Source organism: Ammospiza nelsoni, chromosome 1 (genome assembly GCF_027579445.1).
Source record: "Ammospiza nelsoni isolate bAmmNel1 chromosome 1, bAmmNel1.pri, whole genome shotgun sequence".
NCBI lineage: Eukaryota > Metazoa > Chordata > Aves > Passeriformes > Passerellidae > Ammospiza > Ammospiza nelsoni.
Genome location: NC_080633.1, coordinates 146,210,366 through 146,236,094, shown reverse-complemented (window position 1 = coordinate 146,236,094; position 25,729 = coordinate 146,210,366). Strand labels below are relative to the sequence as shown.

General features: G+C 41.4%; 1 protein-coding gene across 1 annotated transcript in view; it reads left to right on the top strand.

Moving 5' to 3' along the window:
- Positions 1-13,713: 13,713 nt before the first annotated feature.
- The window catches only part of LOC132083060 (dynein axonemal assembly factor 11-like), a 232,404-nt gene continuing 220,388 nt past the window's right edge, over positions 13,714-25,729 (top strand). Inside the window, exons 1-4 of the mRNA XM_059487586.1 lie at positions 13,714-13,811; positions 16,870-16,927; positions 17,994-18,203; positions 19,016-19,185. Coding sequence (XP_059343569.1) covers positions 13,799-13,811; positions 16,870-16,927; positions 17,994-18,203; positions 19,016-19,185 — 451 coding nt within the window. The 5' untranslated portion in view covers positions 13,714-13,798. The remainder of the gene's footprint in view (positions 13,812-16,869; positions 16,928-17,993; positions 18,204-19,015; positions 19,186-25,729) is intronic.

Sequence of the window (25,729 nt, the reverse complement as noted above, 5' to 3'; positions counted from 1 at the left end):
TCAAGGCACTGGGGCATTTCTCGCCTTGGCGAAGGCTGAGGGATGTGGGGTTGCTCAGCCCCAGAAGAGGGGGCTGAGGGGAAACCGCGTCCAGCAGTGTCTGAGGGAGGGGTCGAGAGCACGGATCAGGCTCTGCTCGGTGGTGCCGAGTACAAGAGGGAACGGGCACAATGCACAGGGAGTTTCAGCTGACTAGGAAGAACTTTAGTGTGCAGTGACCCTACACTGAAACATTGTCTAAAGAGGTGTGGAGTCTCTGCACTAATTGAGGTGGACACAATCCTGTGCAATGTGTTCTAGAATGACCCTGCTTAAGCAAGAGGGTTGGACCGAATGACCCACTGCTGTCCCTTCCAGTCTGACCAGTTCTGTCACTCTGTGATAGGAAGAAAAAGACTCAGGGCAGTCACTGAGAAGGTCCTGGAGGTGCCACAGCCCCAGCCAGGCAGCAGCCTGACAGTGGCCTGTCTTTGCCTCTGTTTTTCACCCATGAAATCACCTTCATCTGACACACAGATTTTCTTGCTGTTATTCATCCCAGCCTCCCCCCATGCTGCTGAGGGCTGGGTGGGTGCTTGGCAGCTGGTGAACAGCCCACTGCTGTCCCTGTGACACACAGAGTTGTGGTGGCTGCTGTGTTGCTTATCACTGTGTTCTGCTCTGCCTGAGGGACCTGTGATAAAGGCAATGACCATGAGCCAAGTCTGGCATTTGGCCCCTGCATTGCAGCCATCCCAGTGCTCAGGGAACAATCTCATGGAGTCTTTCCTTCTATTCTTCTGCAGGACAGATGTTCCCAAGCTTGTAATGGCAAGATCAGCAGCATCATCACATCCCCCTGGATGTGATCAGTAAAATAAATATCAAGTTTCTGCCAATTAATAAAAAGGCATAGAGTATTTCTGGAAACTGCACATTCTGGATCACAGCTTGTCAGTCCTTTCCATTAAGTGATCTTTAAGAACTTTTCTGAGTGTATTGAGTTTGTGTGGCAAGATTTTGGTAGTGGGGGGCTTCTGTGAGAAGCTGCCAGAAGCTTCCCCCTTGTCCACCAGAGCCAAAGCCAACTGGGTCTAAGACAGTGTTTTGCCTCGGATGGTAACTGGTGAGTGATCAGGAGTGATCTTTAGGACTGACCTCTCCTCTTGCCCTAGAAGCCTTTTTTTATATTTGCTCTCCCCTATCCATTTGGAGAGGCCAATGACAGATTGGCTTTGGTGAGCACGTGGTGTCCAGACAAGGTCACTGAACAGCAGCAGGACAGACAGGACAGTTTGTGTGGTAGCCCTTGGACCTGTCCAGAGAGTACCAGCTGTGAGAAACCTGCTCTGTGCTCACCTGGAGCTTCTGGCAGAAAACACCTGGAAAGACCCAAGGTTGACCTCTGGGATTGTGGAGCTGAGGGTATCAAGGGTCTGAGATGTACCAGATGTTCATAGGAAGGGGCACCTCTACACATAATGCAACTGAAGGTACAGGGAATAAGGGGATAGGATTGATCACACAGTGGGTTCTGAGGAACTCCCAGTGCCCCTGAATGCTGAAAGAGGTCACCATTTCTTGCAGTGTGTTGCAATTTCCTGTTTTAAACTTCCCAGCCCCTTCCCAGGTGTGGCAATACCTCTCTTCCCCTTCCCCCTTGCCCCCTGCTGGGCTGTCAATCAGTCTTAACATTCCAGTAAGGCCATCGTGTGGTTGGTCAGGTTCAAAGATGCCCCTATGCCCAGAGGGGATTGGCCTGTCTAGGTGTCCCTCATTCCCTGAGACCCTGCCCCTCCCACCTGGTTGGTGCCTCACCTGTCCCTTCCCTCCCCCTGTCCCTGGCCTTAAATTGAGCCTGGACCATGTGCTCGGCATTCTGTTGGAGCTGTTACCTAAAGATTCAGATGTCTGTGACCATGGAATAAACTCTGGATATAACTCTGGATACTCTGACAGAATCTGTCTCTTTTTCTCTTCACCTTGCCTGAAGCCTTTCCACCAGAAGTAAACTGAGTTTCTCACCTTGCCTGGACTTGTTCCAGTGCCTGCTGCCACATACAGCCAGCCAAAAGTGTCTCTGAGGTGAAATACCACAGTCGCCGCCTTTGGCCAGCAGCAAGGGTCAGACAAGCCCAGGCGCAATCTACCTGGTAATATTGGGATTCAATATTCCAATAACCATTGAACCAGGAGGCAGAGATTTCAGAGCATCATCTGAGGAGGTGGCTCAAGCCCAAAAGTATAATAAAGAGCAGAAAGTGAAAGGCAATATGCTTTGTTTACCAATGCTTCCTCTTGTGTTGTGCAAAACCATCTGATGTGGAAAGCTGCAGGGTGCAGCACAAGTCATGGACCAAATTAATTGATTGCATATGTATGGATGTTTGGGGGGTGTCCCACAGACTAAGGAAATGACATCTGTACATGTGTCACTGGACAAGGAGGGGATCACGATTGATGGTGATGTTGATATCACACCAGTGTGGTGGCTGCTGCTGAATAACACTTGCACAGTGTCAGGGCTCACTTTTTTTTCCCCACTCATCTTCCCCAGCAAGCAGGCAAGGGGTGGCCAAGAGACTGGGAGGTACAGTTGACCTAAACTGGCCAAAGGGATATTCCATGCCATAAAACATTGACCTCAGCAAGAAAATGTGGGGCAGAAGAAGAAGAAGACTGTTGGGACATTTTCTTTCAGGGTGACCATTGCTGGGAGATGGAGGGATATAGGTCTGCTGGTGGGAAGTGCTGAGTCCTCCCCTTTGAATTGCCTGGGGGTTTTTTGGGGTTGGGTTGTTTGGTTTAGGGGTTTTTGCTTTCCTTTATTAAACTGTCCTCACGCAGATCTGCAAACATTTCTGGGGGTGCTGGTTGACAGCAACTGAATGAGCCAGCAGTGTGCCAAGGAGAACAATGGCATCCTGGCTTGTATCAGAAACAGTGTGGCCAGCAGGACTGGGGAATGAGATTGTCCCTCTATACTGAGCACTGGTGAGGCTGTATCTTGAATCCTGTGCTCAGCTTTGGGCCCCTCACTGCAAGAAAGACATTGAGCTGCTGGAATGTGTCCAGAGATTGGCAAAAGAGCTGGGGAAGGGTCTGGAGCACAAGTCTGATGAGGAGCAGCTGAGGGAGCTGGAGGTGCTCAGCCTGGAGAAAAGGAGGCTCAGGGAGGACATTGTCACTCTCTACAACTCCCTGGAAGGAGGCTGTAGCCAGGTGGGGTTGGTGTTTTCCCCAGGCAACAAGTGATAGGACTTGGAAAGCACCTCAAGGTGTCCCAAGGGATGTTTAGATGGGATATTAGGAAAACATTTTTTATGGAAAGAGTGGTCAGGCATTGGAACAGGCTGCACATGGAAGTGGTGAAATCATCATCATTCCTCAGTGTTCAAAAACAAACGTGGATGTGGTAGTGGGAAGCATGAGTTAGTGATGAACTAACCAGCAGCTCAATTGTCCAGCAGCTCAGTTGTCTTAGAGTTCTTTTCCAACCTTAATGATTCCATGATTCTCACTTTTGTTCTTCCCATTCTCTTCCCTATGCCACTGCTGGGGGAGTGAGCGAGTGGCTGTGTGGGCGTTTGGCTGCTGTTCAAGGTCAATCCATCTGCTTCATTTAGTCCCCAGGAGGCTGCCTCCCACTTGAGGAGTCTTTATAGACATAATGTTCAGTAGGATATTTTAGAGTATTTGCTATGATATTTTTTTTCCTCCCTAGATTTTCCCTTGTTACCATTTTCTGGATGGTGGTAACAAACAGAAGAGACTGAAGGAAGAAGGAGGCTTGAAGAAAAGAAAGGAAACAAAATAAGAAAACAAAGAGGGAAGGGAAGGGAAGGGAAGGGAAGGGAAGGGAAGGGAAGGGAAGGGAAGGGAAGGGAAGGGAAGGGAAGGGAAGGGAAGGGAAGGGAAGGGAAGGGAAGGGAAGGGAAGGGAAGGGAAGGGAAGGGAAGGGAAGGGAAGGGAAGGGAAGGGAAGGGAAGGGAAGGGAAGGGAAGGGAAGGGAAGGAGTTTTTCCCTTTTTTTAGTAAAAATGTTGCCATTGTATTCATTTGAATTCTCCAGCTCTTACTACTCTTGGTGTAGTTTTGATGCAATCTTTGGTTTAGAGGGTTTGCCACAGGATAGTGAAGGCTGTTGTGTAAGAAATGAGCTCTTTTTGAGTGACAAAGAATGTGCAACATCAGGATAGTTGGAAAAGTGGAGGTGCTTCTGTCCAAGGAGAGGGAACGGGGGAAGATAAAGGCCATGAGGATGGAGCTGGGCACATGGGAGTCACTGAATCATGCTCTTCACTGCTGAAGGCTGAGTTTTGCCATGGTGTGGGATGGGCTCAGAGCAGTGTGTGGTACCTTGAGCATCACCTTGCTGCTGAGGCTGTCAAGAGGGAGGCAGAGCTGGCAGGAGGTGGCAGAGGCACAGCAAGCCCCTTGTATTAATATGGACTAAAAGCACATCTGTGAGCACAGAAGAACACAGGAGGACAGGCCCAGCCCCGGCAGCTCCCAGGAGCAATCAGCCCATCAAGGGCCCATTTCCTCAAACTCAGAGGAGCACAGGGACAAATGGCAGATGGGAACCAAGCTAAAGACTTGGAGGAAGGGACACCTGATGCAGGGTGCCATGAGTGACTCCTACCTCACTGCCTTCAGAACAGCAGAAGTCCACGTGTGGTCCAGCAGCACAGGGCAGCATTTCCTTGCACTATTATCAAAACATTTGGGAGAACAAGGAGCTCCAGTCACTGTCCCCATTTCTTTGCTACCATTCCATGTATAACCATCCCTGCCCTGCTGGAGCCCACAGGCACCCATAGCCCCTGCTGTCCCTGATTTGCCTCTCCCAGTGCCTCCCTAGCTCTGCCCATGGCCCAGGACCCCATTTCAGCTACACTATTCCACCATAAAACCAGCAAGGAACAATTTAGGCCAAGACATTTATTATATTCTTTTAGTACAAAACCACATCTGATATTTAGTTTTGTCTCCTAGGAAAACAAGGCCTACATGGCTGCATTGCCTGTCTGCCTTCCATTTTCCCTTTCTTCATTTACTCCTAAAACTTCTATCTTACTTCAAGCTTGACACAGAGAGACATACATAACATTATTCCAACTTTTCTGTTAAAATGCTCAACTGGACAGGGGAGGGTCACTGAGTCAACCTCTTCACGATGGAAAGACTCAGTGATTATTTTCCTTCAGACACCAGAGCATGACAAGACAGAGATGCAGGAAAAGAGATTTCAGTATTTGTGCTCCTCACACAGTTTGGTGTTTAATCTTGTCACGAAGCATGTCTTCAGCTTCGTCATGAATATACAGGCCATAAATTGGAAACCAAACTGGATGGGAGATTTTATATTGCCAGTCAGTGACTCACTGAGACTCGGAGAGGGGGAGAGAGGATTTCATAATCAGCTGAGCATGAGCTCATGATGTGCTGTTGATGCTGAAAAGACTAATGCAGTCTTTGCAAAGCACATGCACATGGAAACACGGAGTAGGAGTAGAGAGGTGACATTATTGCTGCACTTGGCACCAGTACGTTGTTATTAAAATAACTGGCTGTTCAGAGAACCCATCCAAAAATGGGAAAGGTTCAGGAAAGGTCTGGGAAAATGATCAAACACCTGGGAAAAGAATGATATTATGTGAGAAACCCAGACATCAGTCTGTTTATTTTGCCATTTGTTTTTTCTTGTGGGCGATTGGGTTAGGTCATGAAAGAACTACTTTAAATGTCAGATATTGCAATTGTGAGGTGACAGTCAATAGAATAAAACTTTATTGTTGTTTACCCTTATTATAATAGAGAGGTATATTTAAAATTACTGCTGGTGCTTGTATTCAAATGGTGTCTGCACAGCCTCAGTCTGGCAAATGTGCAGCAGCACCTCTGCCCTGCTCTATCCATCTGCACAGGCAGCTTGCATGTGGCCTGGCTCTGTTCTGTCATCATCTGTCCTTCTCCTACCACTTCCTTGGTCTATTTTGGCTCCATATCTGACATCAAGCTGTTATGGCCCTCTCTTCAGTTTCTCTGCCCTTTTTCTTTCATCCCAGAAACTCCCTCCTTTCCAGAAATTCCTCCCTCCTTCTGTGAAGATTTCCATTATCTCACCGAACACTTCTCTTTCCCTTTTAAAGTCCTAAATTTTCCAGATGCTGGGAAATACCCTAAAGTGAATGAGTTTTGAAGCATCTGGCCTTGTATGAAAAAAGAAAGTCACTAACAGCCATTGCCATGGACACCATACAAAATAGTAACCCTGTGGGTTTGGGACATCAACCCCATCTTTTTCTAGTTTTGAAAGACAGAGAAACTGGACATTTTTTACTGAGTTGCTCGCTGGTTCTTTGCAAAATGCCTTTAATTCTGTCAGTGGTTTCTCTCAGAGAACTGCCTGTTTGCCCACAGGTGCTGTGTTTCACTGCATTGCTGGAGAGGTGGCATGAAGCTGGAAAGCAGAAGTAAGGATCCCTACTGGATTAAAATTCTGCAGTATTTTAAGAGTGAAGTACAGTAAGGTGAGAGTGCTAAGGAGTAAGACCTGGTAAATCCAGGTGGGGAATGAAATTTGGATTTAGCATGTGGTTCTGACATTACTGAAAGGGCCCCAAATCCACACAAAGAAAGAGAAGAAAGAGCAAACATTGGCATTTGATGGGGTTAGAGGAAAGCCTTGAGGGAGAAGTTGCTGCCCACCAGAGTGGTACCTCCTGATGCTCTGCATGGCTGCAAGGGAGCAGCTCCCTGTTTTGGATGCAGGCAGCTCTGCTGTGTCATGTTACAGCCTCACTAAACCACTTTCTCAGTATCATTTGATATTTATTGGGGGCACAAGGAACATTCACCACACTATGAATATTGTTTCACAGTGAATGTTAGACCTCTTGAGACGTAATTGTGCTTTTGCCTCAGAAACAGTCCTGTCCAATGCGTCACTTACTTCTACCTTTCGTATTGTAGCCATAAGTCTTGGACAGTGTTTTGGTTTTAGATTCTGTAGATTGGACTACATTAGTAAATATATTACTGAATTTTCCTTTAAAGCCTTGGTGAGAGCAGTGTTAAACAAAAGCTGTAGTAACGATACCTGCTCTATGCCCTGATTTCCTAGATTATTTCCATATGAGACTGAAATGCAGCATACACTTTCTGGTGGATCAATAGAGCACTTGACTAACAAACATATCCCAGTGGGAAGATTTTCATGGTGTGCATTTCTAAGAGCTGACCTCTGGGTGGACAGAATTTGAAACTGGTGCTGAAGGAAAACAGAATTCCAAACATCACATGTCCAACCTGGTGGAGCCTACGAGTGAGAATGAAAAATACACATCACTTCTGTCAGCAGGCAATACCAATCACTTTGTAAAACTAGTGTCATGTTTTCCTGTCCCCAGTTTACATGTGGTCCCATGTAAACTGGGGTGTCCTCAGGAGTTGAAGGATGGTTGTTGATTGTGAGATTAGCCCTTTGTGCCCAGCCCTGCCTGTAAAATGCCTGTAATGCATTTGTTCACAGGAGCACGTGCTCTTGGTAGGAGTCACTTGTTTCTTGGTACTTGGCCATTGGGTCTGTGCTGGTGTCACATGGGCAGTTCCTGGAAGGCTATCAGAGTTCTGCTTTCTGTCCTTAATTGCCTTGTAGGCCACATTCAGATCCTTGATGTTTATGCAATGCTGGGTAATATTCAGGCTGTAAAACCACTCTGCCTCTTGTGTGCATGATTTTTCACTGGATACTGAGGCTGCCTGTGCTGTTGCCTCTCCCTAGCCATTGAAGTAGTCCAGAACATACTTTGGATCAAGCTGGAAATGTGAGTTGGGCATGGGCAAGGCTGGAAGAATTGCAATACCAGAAAGGCCTGTGGACTCTCAGTATAAGCCTCACAAATTTAGACTTTGCTTAAATACTGGTATACAGGCAGAAAGGGACTCAGTCAGTGTCAGACTACAGAGAGACAAGTGATAAGGTTGCTGTGTAAAGACAAGCATTTTAAAGAACATTATTAGAGTATCACTTCAGTTGTTACTGGTCCTCATTTATCCCTCACTCAGTAGGATTTATTACAGAAATTACCATGATACCAGAATGATCAGTATTTTCCCCCTACTGTTGTCTCAGGAACCAGTGGGACTAACATCTTTCAGCTACAGATTTTCAGTATATATAAAGCATGTTATGATTCTTTACAATCATTTGTTGGCCAAAAGTCTTCACTGTACATCACTACAAGACCCTCTGTTCCATGGAGATCAAATCAGGGCTGTCACAGAAACCACCCAGGTTCCCAGATACAGTGGGCAGCAGTGCATGGCCACCTCCAGAGGAATATTTTTTTTTTTATTTTGGGACTCAAAATGTTACAAGAAAACCCCCAACCAAAGATGAGACTTTATGTGTCTAGTTAGAGCACCAAGCAGGTCCCTAAAGCCATGTGTACCTATGTGGCCTGTTCAGCTTTTAACCACCCAGGTGCTGCTATGCAGGTGCTGTGTCCAGCACTAACTACAGTGACATGGGAGACAGGAGTATGGGCAACTGAGTGTTCTCCATGTCTTATGGGTTATCCCTGGGTTGGTCACATAGTGATGGGTTTTAACACTGCTTTAGTCCCTGTCCTTTCCCTCTCAGTCTGTGTGTCCTAAAATGTAGATGTGTGCTGGAGTGTGATGGCCTGTGAGCTTAGGAACCATGGGTGTACACCATTCATACATCACCTCAAACCTGTTCCCACTCATGCTCTGCTCAGACCCATGATCTGTGCATTAATATTTCTATTCTCGGCAAATCAGATGCTGCTGGAGCACAACTGGCCAACAGCTGACTCTGCCCTGGCTGCTTGTAGTCACAGCAGACACTGCAGTGTGCTGACTCATGAACTTTTGTCATCCTTCATAAAATTGAGCCAGACAGCTTTTAGCATAGATCTGTGTGTTTGTTGCTTTGTTTTAATATTCCTACCTTCTTGTTCAGTGACAGTCAGATCTTCTTGTGAGGAAATTTATGGAGAACTCCAATGAGGACTCACCTATGTTTTATTAGAAACCTTGGCTAAATTCTGCTTTGGATTTTCTAAATTCTGCTGATGGATTTGAATCTCTTCCTTTTGTTTTCTTTTTCTGATAAAATGGGTTTTAAAGCAGTATTTTCAGATGCAGGGTGGGGGAGTTACAGATTCTAATGGAAGCACTTCTTGTATTTTTCCCATGCCTATTTTTACACTGCTCTTGTATCGTGATGTGGCATTTTCCCATGTCTACATCAGGTTCTGATACCAAGGAAATTTCTCCATGGTACCATATAATCAAGAAGCAAGGAGATACAACATAGCCTGGTCATAGCTTTGTACAGAGAAATATAATTTACATCACAAGCTGATTACATGATTTAGGTCCTTTTTAAACATTTTTTGTCTATCTGGACTGTGTCTGTGGTATAATATAGAGGTAGCTGATGTAGCATTATTGGAGGTAAGCTCTTGAGAGCTAAGTAGTATGGGTGTATCAGCAAGCTCAGAGCTAATTCCAAATTTTACAGGTCTATTCATTGAACTCCACCATGCAAATGCCAGGAAATGCTCTTTTTCAAATTTTACAAAAATTTGTAAAAATGCCTTTTACAAATGCCAAAAAATGCCCTTTTACTCCACCAAGAAATGTCCTTTTTTGCCTGTTTTCCAGAACAATTAAGCTAAAATAATGAATTTGGGGGCAAAAATCAATCCTGAAACTCAGAAAGTCCCTGATAGAGTGTGATGGGATTTCCATGTGAAAACATTTAAAATGGATTTGTTCCACTTCAAGGCAAATTAATCTTTGTTCAGGCTAATTAATCTTTGTTCATACAGCTGACCTGATAAGGTTATTAAAATCATATATGATGTGACAATTCTGTAACCTGCACCAAAATTCTAACTAAATGCAGGATTAGCCTTTTCTTAAAATTGAAATAAAATGTCTAGTTTTGTGAGATTTTTTTTTCTTAATTACTACAGTCCCTCAAATATTGCTGTGTTTCTGCTGCATAAAGGAATGCACTTAGTTTAAAACATTATCATTCACAAAGGTGAATGAAAATGGGTCCTAGTTTGCCCTGCAGCAAGACTGCAGGCAAGGAGAGTTTCATAGACCTTCATTTTGACCCAGTGGGGCTGCTCAGAGATGCTCATGACCAGCCTTTCCCCTGCTGGATTTTTAAATTTTTTTCAATTATTTTTCAGATATCAAGAATATTTTTTTTTTACTATTGAGTACTATATAAACAATATTGATACAGACCTGTGATAGAGGAAAATGGCCTGATTTGATGATTACTGAAGCTGGTGGACAATTAAAGGTTGTCAGGTTTCCAGGAGGTTCAAAGGGAGTTACAAGAGCATCACATTACTCTCAATTACATTCAGTCAATAAGCACTCCACTCTCTCTCCACCATGGCCACTCAATTCACTCTACCAGAAAATACCCTTCCTGAAAATTGTGTGTTTGGCAGAAGAGTACTCTGCATTGAGTTGCAGTTGGCTGTTGAGATGGCAAAGTTATGGTGCAATATGAGCTAAAAGCTCATCTGCACACTCACAGGGGATCTCAGAGTGGGGGGAGTGGGAGCACAGCAGTGGGGAGAGGAGCCCAAAGAATCCCCTGCACCCAGCTGTTCCCATTCCAGGAGGCATCAGCCCATCAAAAACCCTTCTGATCAGCCAGAGGAGCCTGGGAGCACAAAGGCAGGTGGGAATATTTCAGAGTAAGGGACACTTTGTCTGCTGGGCCTTTCCCTGGGCTGTCCCAGAGGAGTCTCAGCCCTCACGGCCAGGCATGGAACCCACCCAGATGATTTAACACCAGAGCACCTCGGGATTGCTGCCTGGGGCATGGGACACCTGTGGGCTGCTGAGGCCCTGGGCAATCCCAGCCAGCTGTACCTGTGTGTGTGATGGTCTGCACCACCAGCTGGGCTGTGGGCTGAGAGCTCAAATGTCCAGGTGGGTGCAACTGGTGAGACTGGGATCCAGGGACAGCTGTTGGGCAGAGTTCCTGAGCCCAGCTGCTGGAGGGGCATGTGCAGATGTGTGTATCCTCACTAGAGGATCCCTGCACTGTTCAGCCAGAGGGGTGAGAAGAATGAGGCTCTTGGTGCTATGGGAGTGCTCTCTGTGCCTGTTGCCTGTGTTGCCAGCCATGTGTGTAACATGTGGTTATAAATGCACTCTGTGTGTGTCCCTCCCAGGTGTGAGAGACAACTGCTCACTTGGAAAATTTAAAAAGGTTTATTAAACTTTAACAATAATATAACAAAGGATTACTAAGGAAAAAGCTGCAGTGCTGGGAACTGCCCCTCATGCATACCATGTGGCCAGTTAATCTTCAAGATGGATGCTCAGTCTTTTATACCCCTTTTATACCCCTGATGCCAAGGCTGGCATCAGCCAGTCTTGGCCCCTCACAAAGTCTGTCAGTCAGCTCTTCTTTGCCATTAAACGGTGGAAACTGCTTTCTTGTACCTGGATTGGAGGTCAGGTGTTGCCATGCCATCCCCCTGAGCACCCCCAAGCTTTTCCATTCCCACCTGCCCCATGCAAGGGACACTGTGCAGCTTCTTTGTACCTGTCCTAGACAGCCCCGGCTGCCTGATGGTCACAATATGGGGGAGGGGGTGTGGAGAACAGAGGACATCTAAACTACAATAACACAACAATACATCACTAAAGCTTTTATTGATATTCACACAATAGTTATCTTTTAGCTGTGAGAGCCAATCATCTCATTATCCATCTATAACACTGGCTCAATGCTGGTGGGACCTCAGGCATGGAGCTGCCCCAACTCCACCTCTCTTGGACTGTCAGGCCCTGCACAATCTGTTGCATCAAAAGCAGAGTGAGCCTGGGAGAAGAGTACAAATATGGGTGGTATTTAGTATCGTAATTTCTAATTTCCTTCCTTTTGTGGGTTGAATGGTAATGTGTGCCACAGGCATAAAACTACTGCCAGTAAGTTGTTGGTGTACTCATTTTGTAAAATTTGAAACCTGCTTATTGTTGAGATAGGGTGTGTTGGTGGAATGGGAAATTTGAGGAGCTACAGAGTGAAGAATAAAAAAGCTGTATATAAACCATTGTGTGTGTGTATTAACTATAGTCGAGCACTCACCTATAAAATATTCACCAATGCATGAGATTTATGCATCAAAAGCTTGTGGAACAGTGAGTTTCAGATACAAATAGCAGTGATTAAAAAAGAAAACACCTCCAAGCCTGAATATGATGATATAGACACAATATATTTTAACTATATAGACAAACATGAAATGCCAATGTCCTTCAGAAAAGCAGTTCAAACTTGGAATTAACTTCTTCCTGTTGAGAATAATAAGAAAAGAAACAAAAAATATGCCCAAGGAGTAAATTCCTGTGTGTACAGAAATTCTTCTGTAAGTGACCTAGTTTTAAAGATCATTGGGAATTTATATTCATTGCCTGTAGAGAGGCAGGGTGGCCAGGGAAATGTTGCTGTGATGAAGCCCATGCATCCATGGAAATAGTGCAGGACTAAATTCCCTCATTGACATAATTCCACTAAATTAAAAGAACTGATGTGAAGATGGACTATGTCCCTATTTTCATGTTTGACCAAAAGGATCATAAAATGTTCATTTTAGTTTAACTCACAAACAGAAGATCTTTTGCAACACCCCAATTGCTTAATTCCTATTTTTGTTTCCTTTTCTGGGAGGTGAGCTTTTTACATTCTTTTTATCAGTGGAAGTATTTTTCCTTCTCCAAGGGGAAAGAAACCCACAAACTATCACAAAATTAATCATATTTTACTAGATTTATGGTTTCATTTTTTGTCAGTGATACATACAGACATCAGGAAAGAAAACTACTAGATGATTTTATCTATTTGGAGATGAAGTGTTACCCCCTAAGGCTGTACAATTCAGTGTCAAGCAGCTGATTTATATTACTTTTGCATGTAATAGTTCTGTAGCCAAGTCCTTTGGTAGCCAGGATACCTTATTCAGGCTCCATTTCTCTTATGTGGATTTGACTTTATTTTTTATACTTTAAAGTATGATGAATAGGTACCTTACAGAGCATGAAACATTTAGCATGCAACAATGACTATGTTTACAAATGGCTTTATTCCTTCCTCCTTTCTATGGAATTTATATTGACATTGCATGGCATATATTTGCAGTAATGTTTTCAGTGTGAAACGTAGCTCTGAACACTGCCCAAATGTATCTTCTGTACAGTAGTGCTTTTGCAAAATGTATTGTTATAATTTTTTTTTTTTTTTTTTGTAACTGGATCATTTTCTTACATCAAAGCCTGCCAGGCTCACAAGTATTTCAACAAATGGAATGATTTGTATACACAACTTTAAAGTTTTCTGTGTGAGGTGGAAAAGCAAATCTGAAACAAAATTCAGTGTCACTGATGAGAAAATGTTCTGTCTTTGTTCTCTGCACGGTCATTGGGGCGAGACGTTATTTGTAGTGGTTCTTCTCTTTCGCAACAGCCGGCAGGAGCGTTCCTGGGCTAATCTTTATCTTCGCTTTGCTCTTCAGAACAAATGCCTGTGATGCGAGGCGACTTTACAGGAAACGTGACCTCACTGGGGCTCTGTGCCGCTGATTGCACGGGCTGTTTTCGAAAGGAAACAGGGACTTGCTAGAGCTGCCCTTTAGAGCCAGGGCTGAGCTCTCCCAGGAAGCTGCTCCAGAACAGCCCCCACCAGCCGTCCCACGGGCTCTCCCGCTGATGAAGAGAAAATTTTGCACGCATGTGTTAATTGTGAAATGGATTTTCCAGGTTTGAAGGATTTTAGACTTATTTATCTGTTAATATATTTGCCAGCTGAGGAATAGCTAAGCTTTGGGTTCATTTCTGTGCTGCTCTTCAGGAAGTTTCGCGGTTTTGTGAATGTTGCTACCATTACCTGCAGGGAGAAAAGACAAAGCTGCTCTTCAAAAACAACTGATATGTGTGAACAAATAAAACGCTTTGTAGACTCTTGTGTTTGGTAGATAAAATAGAATAAAACTGGTTGCCTGGGTTTCAGCTATTTGAATAGTTAGCACAATATTTTGGTGGGTACTAATGTAAATATTTAGATTGTACGCTGAAGGCATCATTTGCTTAAACACTAATTTGACTTTTGGAGGGAAAGGTAGTTAAAACTGACTGGTTTGCACAATGACTTTTTGTTTATATTACAACATGAACTTTTCTGTGTTTTGAAATCCAAGGGGGGTTGCTGGCTTAAATTTTTATTTGGATTCATGACATAAAATGTTGCCACATTCACCTCAGATTGGCTTTTAGTGAGATTTCATACAGCTGTTGTCTTTTTCTCATGCCATGGTTTAGATGTGCTGTGTTGATGGCTCATTTCATGGAGTACACACAGCACCACTCTCCATTGTATAGTGGTGGTCGAGAAGCTTTGTTTTGTTATGTCATTACTATGGCTTCTCACGCTATTAATAGCACAGAAATAGGACTGAATATTAAATGAAAGCAGAACACTGTGCAGCATTGTCTACAACATAATATTTCCATGTTTTCTACATCATTGATTGAATTATTTTCAAGAACTCTCTTCATTATGCGTGAGCCAAAAATTTTCCTGATCACAGGCAGCAAAAACATCTGTTGGACTGCCTGTTCCATGACTGTTCACAGAAGCCAGATATTATCGTTACTTAAAATAGTTTAAAAGCAAGTTACAGCTGCTTATTAACTGTTCTCAAAAAGAGGGAAATGCCTTGCCTCCCCTGTAGTATATCTGCATATGTGTATTGCTCTCTTTCCTTTATAGAGATAAATATACTCTATTTTATCTTAAATTTTATTTCTCTGGAGGGTGGCAAATAAACATCCTGCAGAGACGTACCTTGCAAAGTTATGAGAGAATTCAAATGAGGAACAGAAGGACTGTGGTTTGTTCTGCCACTGTGATCAGCATGTGTCAACACTTTCTAGTGAAAGCACCACCCCACAGGAAAGCTGCCACTCCTAAAAGTTATTCTTTTTTAGACATTGCTACTTTTTATTTTCATCACTGAAAGAATTGTGTGTGATACAGCTGTGCTGTGGGTTTCAGTTGCTGGAAAGTTTCACTCTCAGATTATTAAAGAGTTGTGATACATATAACTGATCCTGACATCTACTTCTATATATCCTTTTCAAACAAATTTGCCCTAGAATCAGTTACTTTTGCCTAAGTGAGAATACATTATAACTAATAATTTGATCTATATTGCTGATACTATCTTACACATCCTGATTTTCAAACAAGACAAAATAAAACATGCTTCCATTTCTTTTAAAACTCTTTTATAGATAATCTATATTCCCTGTTACCCTACGGTGTATGAAACAGTCCTTTTCAAGATGTATGGAACATCACATATTGCATCAACTCCAGGAGCAAATAAATTTGGATACATTTGTCAGAGTTTTAATAAAATTAAATACCTTTTGGAGGGAATCTTTTTTGACTGATAAGACTTAGCATTTTGCTGGTTTTGGTTTATATCCAGATCTACAAACTGCTTGTTGAGTGCTTCCTGTATCTTCTTCTAGTTTGAATGCATTTCTTGGTTTTAAATATAAGATTTTTTACACATTTAAGAATCATGATTTTGTCTAAAATAAGAGAAATTCTTTCAGGAGGTAGTTGTATGTTAAAAATAGCTCTAATACATGTCAAACTATGAAATACACCCCTGGTCCCACTGTTTGTACAACTTGCTCTGTGGTGTTCTGACTGATGCTTCTTGATCTCTCTGTACCTTCCCCCAAATTCTTTCTATCTTCTCCTCCTCAAGTTATTTTTGCAGCCATTACAGCATAATTCATTCATGGTAAAGCGATTTTTTTTTTCCCGAAGGGTAGGAGAAGCAGTATGTATGGGACCAAGGTAATGGGACTGATTTGTGAAAAATATCTTGAAGGTTTTACTTCTTTCATCGCCTTGCCTGGTCCCAAGGCTGAGTCAGCCTTCACACCCAGTCTGTGACTGACAACTGAGCTCCCAAGGAGGTTAAACAAGATTACCTAAGTGGAAACCCTGCCCTTCATGTTTTTTCTTTGCCTCAGCTCATAACTGAACACAAAACTAAAAAATTCTCCTCTCAGAGGTGAATGATAGGCATGTACTAACAGTGTTGTAAGTCTGAAGCTCTAAAGATTCAGGAGAGACAAGGTAATATAGAGAAAGATATATCTTTTATCTTTTTATAGAATAATAGACAAATTCTCCCAATGCATAGGTCTTTCTCATATTTTGTAAGATTGATTCTGTCAGGTGCAGAACATCCAGCAGCACTTTGCACACTTGAGCCATGGTAATCCAGACAAATCCTATTTCCTTAGTCTCCTGCCACAACATTACTGTCAAATATTTGTCACTGTAGCAATCCCTGTGCTCATTGTTCTATGTCTGCAATTTTCATCTGAAAAATATAATGTAGTGGTAATGGCGGCCTTTCCATTCTACTCTGTATCTAGTGCGAGTTCAGGTTCTAGCTTTGGCATGAAGGAAATTTCTGATAAAACAGCTTAAAATTACTGCAGTTATTTTATTTGTGTCCATAATTATTTTTCTCAAGTCTGTTATTTGGGCAGAGTACAAATATCTGATTTTCGGTTGGCTCTGATTCTGTCTTGTCCTGGTTGAGATGAGTTTCCTACAAACACTAAGTCTTTCCCCAGTTCCTTCATATGTTTTGTCTCCTCTCCTCTAATTCTTCCCTTAATTTTCTTTTCATTTTTAGCACTTTTTAAATTATCTTCCTGGTATGCAAAAGCTATCTGACAGTGAATATGATAGAAATTCCTTCTTATTTCACCTTTGCCTCTGCAGGTTCAACACCATTTAATGAAGAGAACAGACACAGCCTCTCAAGACATATTTTTCCAAGGTATTAGGAAAAGTTACACTTGCTTAATTTTTTTTTGTGTTTTGGCATAGATTTTGTAAAAGTCCTTTTTGGGCTGCTGAGAAATGTAGTGCTGATAATAATTTAATTACTGCCCTAAATGGAAGTTCAGAAGTACTGCTGTGGAGGTTGGAAACACTGGCTTTGCAATTACAGGGTTTTGGAGTATCTCTCTTCCATCTGCTTTTCCCTACACTGAAATTATGGTATCTCTCTGTGACATGCCATATGGGGTAGTTAAACCTCTTACTGAAACACAGGTCAGACACTAAATCAATCTGGTGTCTTCCTTTCTTTCCATGATGTCACTACATGGCAGTTTGGAACTCAGAGGTGTTAAGGGGAAAGGTATAACCATAAATTAAATTTTAGTCTAACTAAGTAAAATGTCTACAACTTTTAGATCCTTTCACCTCTGTCATTACTCCCTTCTACTTTAAACACCAGAGAATATATTTTTCTGTGCTGTATTTAATCCCAATGTCAATTGTGTTTCAGTGCTGGATGGAGCTATCACAATGTGTGGGCTTTATCCCATGTTGTTCCAGCTGCATGGCATTCTAGGATTTGTGAGAATTAAAAGTCATGCATCCTCAAATCTTCACCAAGTATGGCTAGTTTATAAAAAAGCAAGTAAATCCTGCCTGGCTCAGGGGCACCCAGACTGTGCCATGCAGAGGAACTCAGAGAAGCCAAATACTGGAATGCCTCTGATGGCTCCAGGTCGGTGTAGGTCCAGCAGGAGTCCTTGGCCAAGAGCACTGCCACAGAAACACACCGAGCACCTCTGAGCTCAAGCTGGCTCCATGCTTCAGGAAATGCTCCCCTGGCATGTATCCCTCCTGAAATCTGAAGCTCTGGAACGTGTGATGCACACGTCAGCTGGCTGAAACCCCCAGTACAGAGTAATACCATTACATCCACGTATTTTAAATCTATGTCATAACCAGTCCCCATCAGCTTGAAATGTAAATTCATTACTATTAAATCATGGGTTTGCCCTGTCCAGACCTTCCCTAAATTAGAGGCTTTCATTTCTCCTTTTCAGTTGTGCTTGTGCCTTTTTGGATGATGACCCTGCCTATGAGTGCTCCACAAACCCTCTGACAGGCTCCATTCCTGCATACCGCCGCAGCCCTCGACTGCTTTCCAATGGTTATTATGTTTTGACAGAGGACAGTTTTCTGTCTGATGGAGAGGGCAACATAACACTGACACCATCCCACACCACTGTAACATATAAAGAGAATTTAGTTCGGTAAGTGAATTATGTGCAGATTTTACTCCATGCTGGAGATTGCCTCCACATCTCTGGCCTTACCTAGAGGTCTATCTGTGTCTGTCTACATTTTGCTCGGCATAAAACCAGCATTACTTCTGATTGGGAACATCCAGTTGCTTTAGAGAATGCAGTGAATGAAATGACCTGATTTTCAGTCACATCTTACTACCTAAAAACTCTTTAGTGCAGAGTTGTTGGTATAATTGGAGTTGGGTCAAATAAAGGAAAAGGAGAGAGCTACAGCTCATTTTGCCAATGGGATGTTACACTGATAAGGACTAAGAAAAATTTTTATATATATATATATATATATAAATATCTTTGTCTAAAACACACACACACATATATATAAAATAAAAAGGTCTGGTCCTAGAATTCTTACTCAAGGAAAAACATCTCATGATTCAGAAGAGCAACAATTTAGAAAGGTATGTAAAATGTAGTTCAAAAAACCTGGAATTCAATAGATTTAGACTACCCCAAATCAGATACAGCAGTGAAAATCACAGGTAGCACTCACAGTACTATCAGAGAGCAGTAGCTGTGATATCATTTGGTACCACAGTGCCCAGTATCACAAGAACATGATCAGCCCTGCTGTTAATACATTCCCTGACACATTGTGGTGTGCAGCAGCCACTCCTGGTGACATGCCCAGGGTCAAGACCAGGGCCAGGAGCAGCACCCAGAACTTGGTTCTTTCATGTCATTCCTGCAAGCTTTAGAGCTCTGTCCCTGCTCAACAAGAATAATTAACTCCATTCCTTGGCAACATCTTTTCTTTCTAGGGTATTCAGGCGAAGGAAGAAAATCCGTCGCTCTCTTGACAGCTTGTTCAATCTCAGTGCCTCCAGCTCATGGCTCAGCTCCACCACTCCCAGCAGGATGGATTTCTCCCATGTAGAGGATCCTTGGCCTGATGAATGCAGTAAACTAGAAGCCAGTCACAGTGATGTTGGTAAGCCCTGATCAGGTACCTGGTAATCAGGATACAACATTGCAGTCTGTGTTTAGTGTGAATTGGGCATCTCTTTCTAGAAGTTATGCAGGTGCTGTCTGCCAAGGTGTGCAGGTAGAGGATAGAATGAGCTACAGAATTCTAAGGGATAAATAGAGTTCCTGGCATTACAACTGAGTATGAGTCTGCAAAGACCTCTGTGCCAAAAAGTAATTTTTTACTGAATTTGAATGCAAAGTCATCACCAGGAATGTTTATTCTGGTGTAATTAATACCTGGCACTGTCTGCTTTCACCTGGTTCTTTCAATAACTTCATCTGTTATGCCCTATGCAGTTTTGTCTTTACTCTGCATATTTCCTCCTGCATACATTTGAACCCACCAATTCCCTACCCTTAACAATTTGCAACCTCTCCTGTGATTCAGTAATTAGTTCCTAAATTCATTAATACAAAGTCTCAGAGCTCGTCTTCTGTGCAATCTCAGTTATACATGCATTTCTTGTAGGTGATTCAGACTTTTCTTCTGAATATAATAACCATGTGTCACAAAGGCAAATTCCAGCATCTAATGGAGCATTTCTCACCGAAGATGATGAGTTTCTTCATTTTGAGGAACCATTTTGTGCTTCAAAATCCTGCTCTTCATTTATGATAAATGCAAATGAAGAGAATTGGAGCAATCTAGGTATGTTATGTTCTTATTCTGGCATGCCTCATTTTTAGAGTGAAGTGAAAATACATTAAAAATATGGATCTGGCCCCTTGCAGAATAGAATTTATTTACTAAAACATATATTTTAAATAAATTATTAAAAATAACAAAATCCTAAAAATTATATTCAATTACTACCCCCTGTTCACATCTTTCCCTCACCCATTTTTCAGAAAAAAAAAAAAAAAAAGAAAAGAGGAGTGAAAAGGAAAATGGAGGAAAGGGCATGGGAGTAAAAACTAAAACAGGCAATTATGCAGAAAGGCTTGTTTTCTGAGAGCATGGAGGGCACAGTGTTTCTGTAGTTGTGGGGGAAAAAGACTCCTGAGAGACACCCAGAGCATGAAAATTAGGTTTCTGCTTTGAATCACTCCAGGCAAGTTCTCTTTAGAAGCAGCTGAAGAGCCTGGTCTCACAGGCTGAAGGTAGCCTTTGCAAACACCTCCTGTAAAATATTTACTTTCATTAAAACCCTTTATTTTCCTGATTTTTATTTTAGAATCCAGGACAGTGAAAAATGTCATTTCTCAGATGGTTGCACTGATCATGTGTTTAATCATTTCAGTATGTACAAGGTAATTTTTATTTCTTTTATTTTCTTTTTCTGACATGAGTGCTTGCTTCATTTCAACTGGTGAATAAAACTTAAATTAAGGGTCACATTTTCAAAGTTATATGTATCTTACTGTGAAAATGTATTTTCACATGATAGCCAATGCAGGCAAATATCTGAGCTATATATATATGCACAAAAATAAGAAGTATGTATGCAGAAATGAAAGCTACTTTGCCAAGTGTGCTTTGACAGGGGTTTGGCAGGCTGAGGAGAGTCAGAATGGATCTATGTCTTTCTAAGTGGATTTTTCTCTCAGTCTGAGTGCTCAGGTCTTTCTTGCCAGGAGATTATCTTCAATAGTTTACGTAATTTAAAGTTTCAAATTACAGTTCACCTACCAGAGTTCAGAGGGTTCATCTGCAAGAACCCTTCCTCCTCCTCCCACTCAGGCTTCACCTCTTTTAACCCACTATGCATCCCTTAGCTTTTTTTAACCTTTCTGGGTATTGTTATGTTCTCAGATATTTTATGGGAGGACTGTTTGCCACTTTGTTCCTGATGATTTTAGTTTGTAAGTATAGAATTTCTTTATTTCCAACATAATTTTTTTTACTAAGTCACATCTGAGGAACAAATTCTTTCTTTGAATGTATATCCATGGGTCTTACTGATCCTAATAAGAGCACTATATGGTCAAATGGGGACAAATGTAGCCTTCAATCCATTACAGCATTTTGCATTTTAATTTCACAGTTCTTTTGCCCCAAGATGTTGCTGTGTCCTCTTTCTTCAGTCTCGATACATTTTTCAAAACAACTAAATTTTGGTAAGTGGTTCCAGTGCCATGTGATGAATAGAGAAATTCAGAAATTTTATATTAAGAAGAGGAAGGAGATTCCTCCTGTTCTTTTCAAGTCAGAAGGTGGGGTCTGAAGTTACTGATGGAGCATTTGGCTTTTCCAGTTACTGATTTGTATTCATAGAAACTCTCTGTTAATTCAAAAACCTGCCTTTTCATAATGTGCAATAAATGTTGTAGCAGAAAAGGGAGGTAAACCTAATCTGCCATGACATGATGCAAACACAGTCCAAGCAGTGGAATTTAAGATTCTGAAGGTGCACTTTCAAGCCTCGCACTGAAGTCCACTCCAAGGCCACCAGACTTAGCCTTTTTTTTTCAACTGGAAAAAAAACCCAAAACAAGCTAATTGTGATGCTTGCCACATCACCAGCTTCCAGGGGCTACAGAATTGATATAATTTGGCCTTTCTAACCCAATGCACCATTAGCTCATGCATTGGCCTTCATGCTGAAAGCAAGTATGGATGTGCTGGATTTGTGAATTACCATTCTTTCACCTTTTTTTTGCACCACAAAATTCTAAATGTTTAAAATACAAAATATTTCTAAGACTAAAAACTTTGGGCTCATCTGAATTTTTATGGGCTGAAAGTGAAGCTCAAGAGGATTTTTTTTTGTTTCTGAAGCTGTCAGGGTTCAGGACATCAGTGTATGCCAAGGGCACCAAGACAATCTGGCAGACCTCAGCCTTTGAATTGGGTACACTGGAAGTCACAAACAGCAAGGCACAACCTGGAAAGCCCCAGTGCAATGACAGCCCCATTTTCTGACAGATGATGTATCAGTTTGTTGCTGTGCCTCTAGTCCCTAAAACTTTGGTTCTACCAAAGCCACCAGCTCAGGACCAGTGTGTTGCAAGCACATGCCCTAAAGTGCTGCTTTCCCTCTTCCTGAATAGCTTTGCCTTGAGTCATAACAAAGCTGTTCTTCTCAAGAGAGAAACACACTCTGAGAGCTCTTCAGCAGCAGGTATACAGAGAATGCCTCTCTTATGCTCATCACAAGTGAGAAGTTACCTGCTCAAACAAGTAGTCCTGCAGCTTAGCTGAATTTGTCAAACAGGACCTACTGATAATATACAATACTTACAAGACACTGTGATTTAAATCAAGACATACAAAAATGTATTCTTCTTTTTTTTCCTCCACAGACAATAATAAGAAATAAAGAACAATTGGTGAGTACATGTTTAAGTTTAGAAAGAATTCCATATTTTTTTGGGAATGAGTCCTATTATGGAACAGGGTCCAAACATATCAGAAAGGTTCCATGGACTTTTCATTAAAAGAAAGTTTCACTACAGGACCCTTGCCAGTTTTCACTGCAAATTATTCCACTTTGATGTCTACAATTCCTTTTGGATTGTGTATTTTCCTTCTGTTGTCTGGCAGCAGTGTCTAAATAGTGTAAGCTGTTAACAATTGCTGTGCTTCAGCCCAGAGAAAACATGTTTCTCAGTAACAGGCAAAACAAGTCCTCCTTTTCCCAAGTGTTAACTGAAGAGCAGGACCAGGTGCTGTGCTGCTCTGAGCTGGTTGCATTCCACTGAAGCAGTGAAGCAGCATCAACAGGAATTGGTCCAGAATATCTGAAAAACACTTAGAGATTCTTCTATTCCCTATTCTTTTTCCTCATCCTCACACTCCAGTTTCTGTTTATCAAGCATTTCTAAGCCTCGCTGCAGCTCAAACCCTTAAAAGAAGAGCACTGATTTATTTGTACTTGGAGTTGGTCATCCCAGTCCTGGCTCTGTTATTTCCTTTGTGTCTTTACTTTGTAGTTAAAAGTTTCAGTTAAAAATGAAAAGAAGGAACCAAGTGGAGCTGTGCCCACTTTGTGTTCCTTATAGTGTGGCTAGAACAGCCTTCTTCATCAGTTTCCTGGTTGAGTGCAGTTCAGCTTCTGAGATCTAAAGGCATCAGCACAGCTGCAGACACAACCTGGAAAACCTTTCTTTCAGCTCTTAGAAGAAGGGTGTTAATTCTGAGAACAAAGCATTTTAGAAAGGAGTTCAGGCATTTGATCACTTTGCCTATGGTGACAAAATGTCCTACTTGCAGCGTGCCATGCTGGGGATGCCACATGTGGCACTTCTTAAAGGCAGTGGAACTGTTTATGTAAGGCTGAAACACCAGAGCTTGAAAGCTCACTCTGGTTTTGAAAGCCATTTTCAGTGTTAACCAAAGCAAGGGCAACAGGATGGAGCAGAGAACTTGGCACTTGTTGTGTGGCAGGACTAAACTAAACACAGGCTGACACAGGGTACTGCAAGACAGGACCTTCCATAGTTCAAAACATGCTTGTCTCTTGCACTCTTTTAATTAAAAACTTAAAAGCAGAGTTGTTACTTCTGTTCATTTTGAAATAAATTCAATAACAGTTTTCATTTTTCCTCCTCCTCCAATTTATTTTCATCAGCTCTTCAGCACTGAACTCCTGGATACCTCCTTATGGCCATGGTTACACACTCCTGTGGGGAAAAAATATAACAGATTTGATAGTGTTCTTCCTCCAAAATACAGTGAATTTTAGCTTTATTTTTCTTCTTATCAAATGTGAGTGAGGCCTTACTTCTTGGTGACTATCTGAAAGAAATCACACAAAGAAATGCTATATCTGTAGTATCTTATGTCAATAATGAAAAATGTTCTGCAATTCCTGTGAATTTTTTTATATAAAAATGATGTAATCTCATATTTTATGTATTAATTTCTTGTTACAACATGCTATCAAAGATAATGGATTTGGATAGTGGCTGAGTACCTGTGATAACTGATTTACTATGCAACTAAAACAGTATTTATTATACTCATCCTCATATTTACTTGTAGTTAATGCACTTGAATAGTATTGTGTCAAATAATTCTTTATTTAAAGTACAGAGACAACTGAGAGTAAATATCAATCTGTAAAACACGTAAATATTTTGTAATGTATTTTTGCCTAACATAAAAGGTCCATTACTAAAATAATGATAAAAGTAAAGGATTATAAAGATTTTTAGTGTTTAAATAATTTCTTAAAATAATAATCTGGAAATTTAAATCCCATCCTGAGAGAAAAGACTAAGACTGTAATTACCCTGCAGTCATCAAAGCAATTATGCTGAAAACTAGAAAAGAAGAGTTCACTGTAAACTCATTAGTTCACTGTAAACTATCTAAGCAAAATCTGATTGAGATTGAAAGAAAAAAAGGTGTACAATTAATTCCTATAATCTGTCTGTTAATAAATACAAACTATAAATTAGAATTGTTCTGATCTGCAGTGAGGGAACTCCTGGGAAAATTTCTCAATTGGAGTTCAAGGACTAAAAATAAAATGCTCGGGATCTATTAAGATCTGATTTCCTTGATATTTGTGGATGTTGAATTAACAAAGTTCTAGTCAATTACCAGAATGGCTGGCTTTGGCAGTTCCCTTCTGTATACTCCTATGGACATAAAAACAGGCCTCATCTTTTTTCTCTGAAAAGAGGAACAATCATATGTTTCTTCCTGTTGGATAAAAAATTGAAGCCAGGATTTTTATGATGAAAACCTGAAAAAAAAATTTCCAACCTAAATGTGTAAATTCAGTTTCAGAGGTAATGAGAATTTGCAGCTTCTGGTAACTACAGTATCAAGGCTAGGATAACTGTGGAATATAATTCTCTCACAGTAAAGACACTTATTAATTAGTGATTAACTGACACATATACTAACAGAGAAAACAAATAGAATTTTATGGGATTTTTGTCCCCAGTGATTAAACATTTACTCCCCTTTAATATAGCACCTTATATTACCATCTTTTATTTAAGTTATATGGAATAAACGGCATGGTACAGAATACAGGTTATGACCACTTAGTCCAGTTCTGGAAAATCTGCTTTTTGATGTACATTTTTATGTATTGGCTGCACTATTTTGTAAAGCTCTTTGCACAGTTCTATATACACTGAGCAAAACTGGTACTTCATTTATATTGTTTCCTTTTTTCTGGTTTCTCATGCTGCTTCTTTCCCCCCTATCTCTGGCATTTCTGTATCAGTAAAGTGGTTTCTGTTCTCATTTCTTCTTGTATTTAAGAGTGTGTTTCAGTAATGAAGATTGTTATTATTAGAAATTGCATATATTTCAGTGAATTTCTTATTTGTGAGTTCATGTCCTGCCCTGCAGATTGTGTGCTCTTTGGGGGAGGGTTTTTTACTACTTTAGTGCAAACATAAAGCCTTGTTTTGTACTGGTGACTACATTACCTAGCACCATAGAAAAATAAAATAAAAAATAGTATTTGAAAAAATGGTAATTCAATAGGAAATAAATAAAAATACATAGGTGTAAATTCTGAGTGGGTATTAATGAGCTGATTAACACCAGCTGAGACTCTAAGCTGCAGCATTTCAACAGCTTTGTCCATGGATATCAGTTT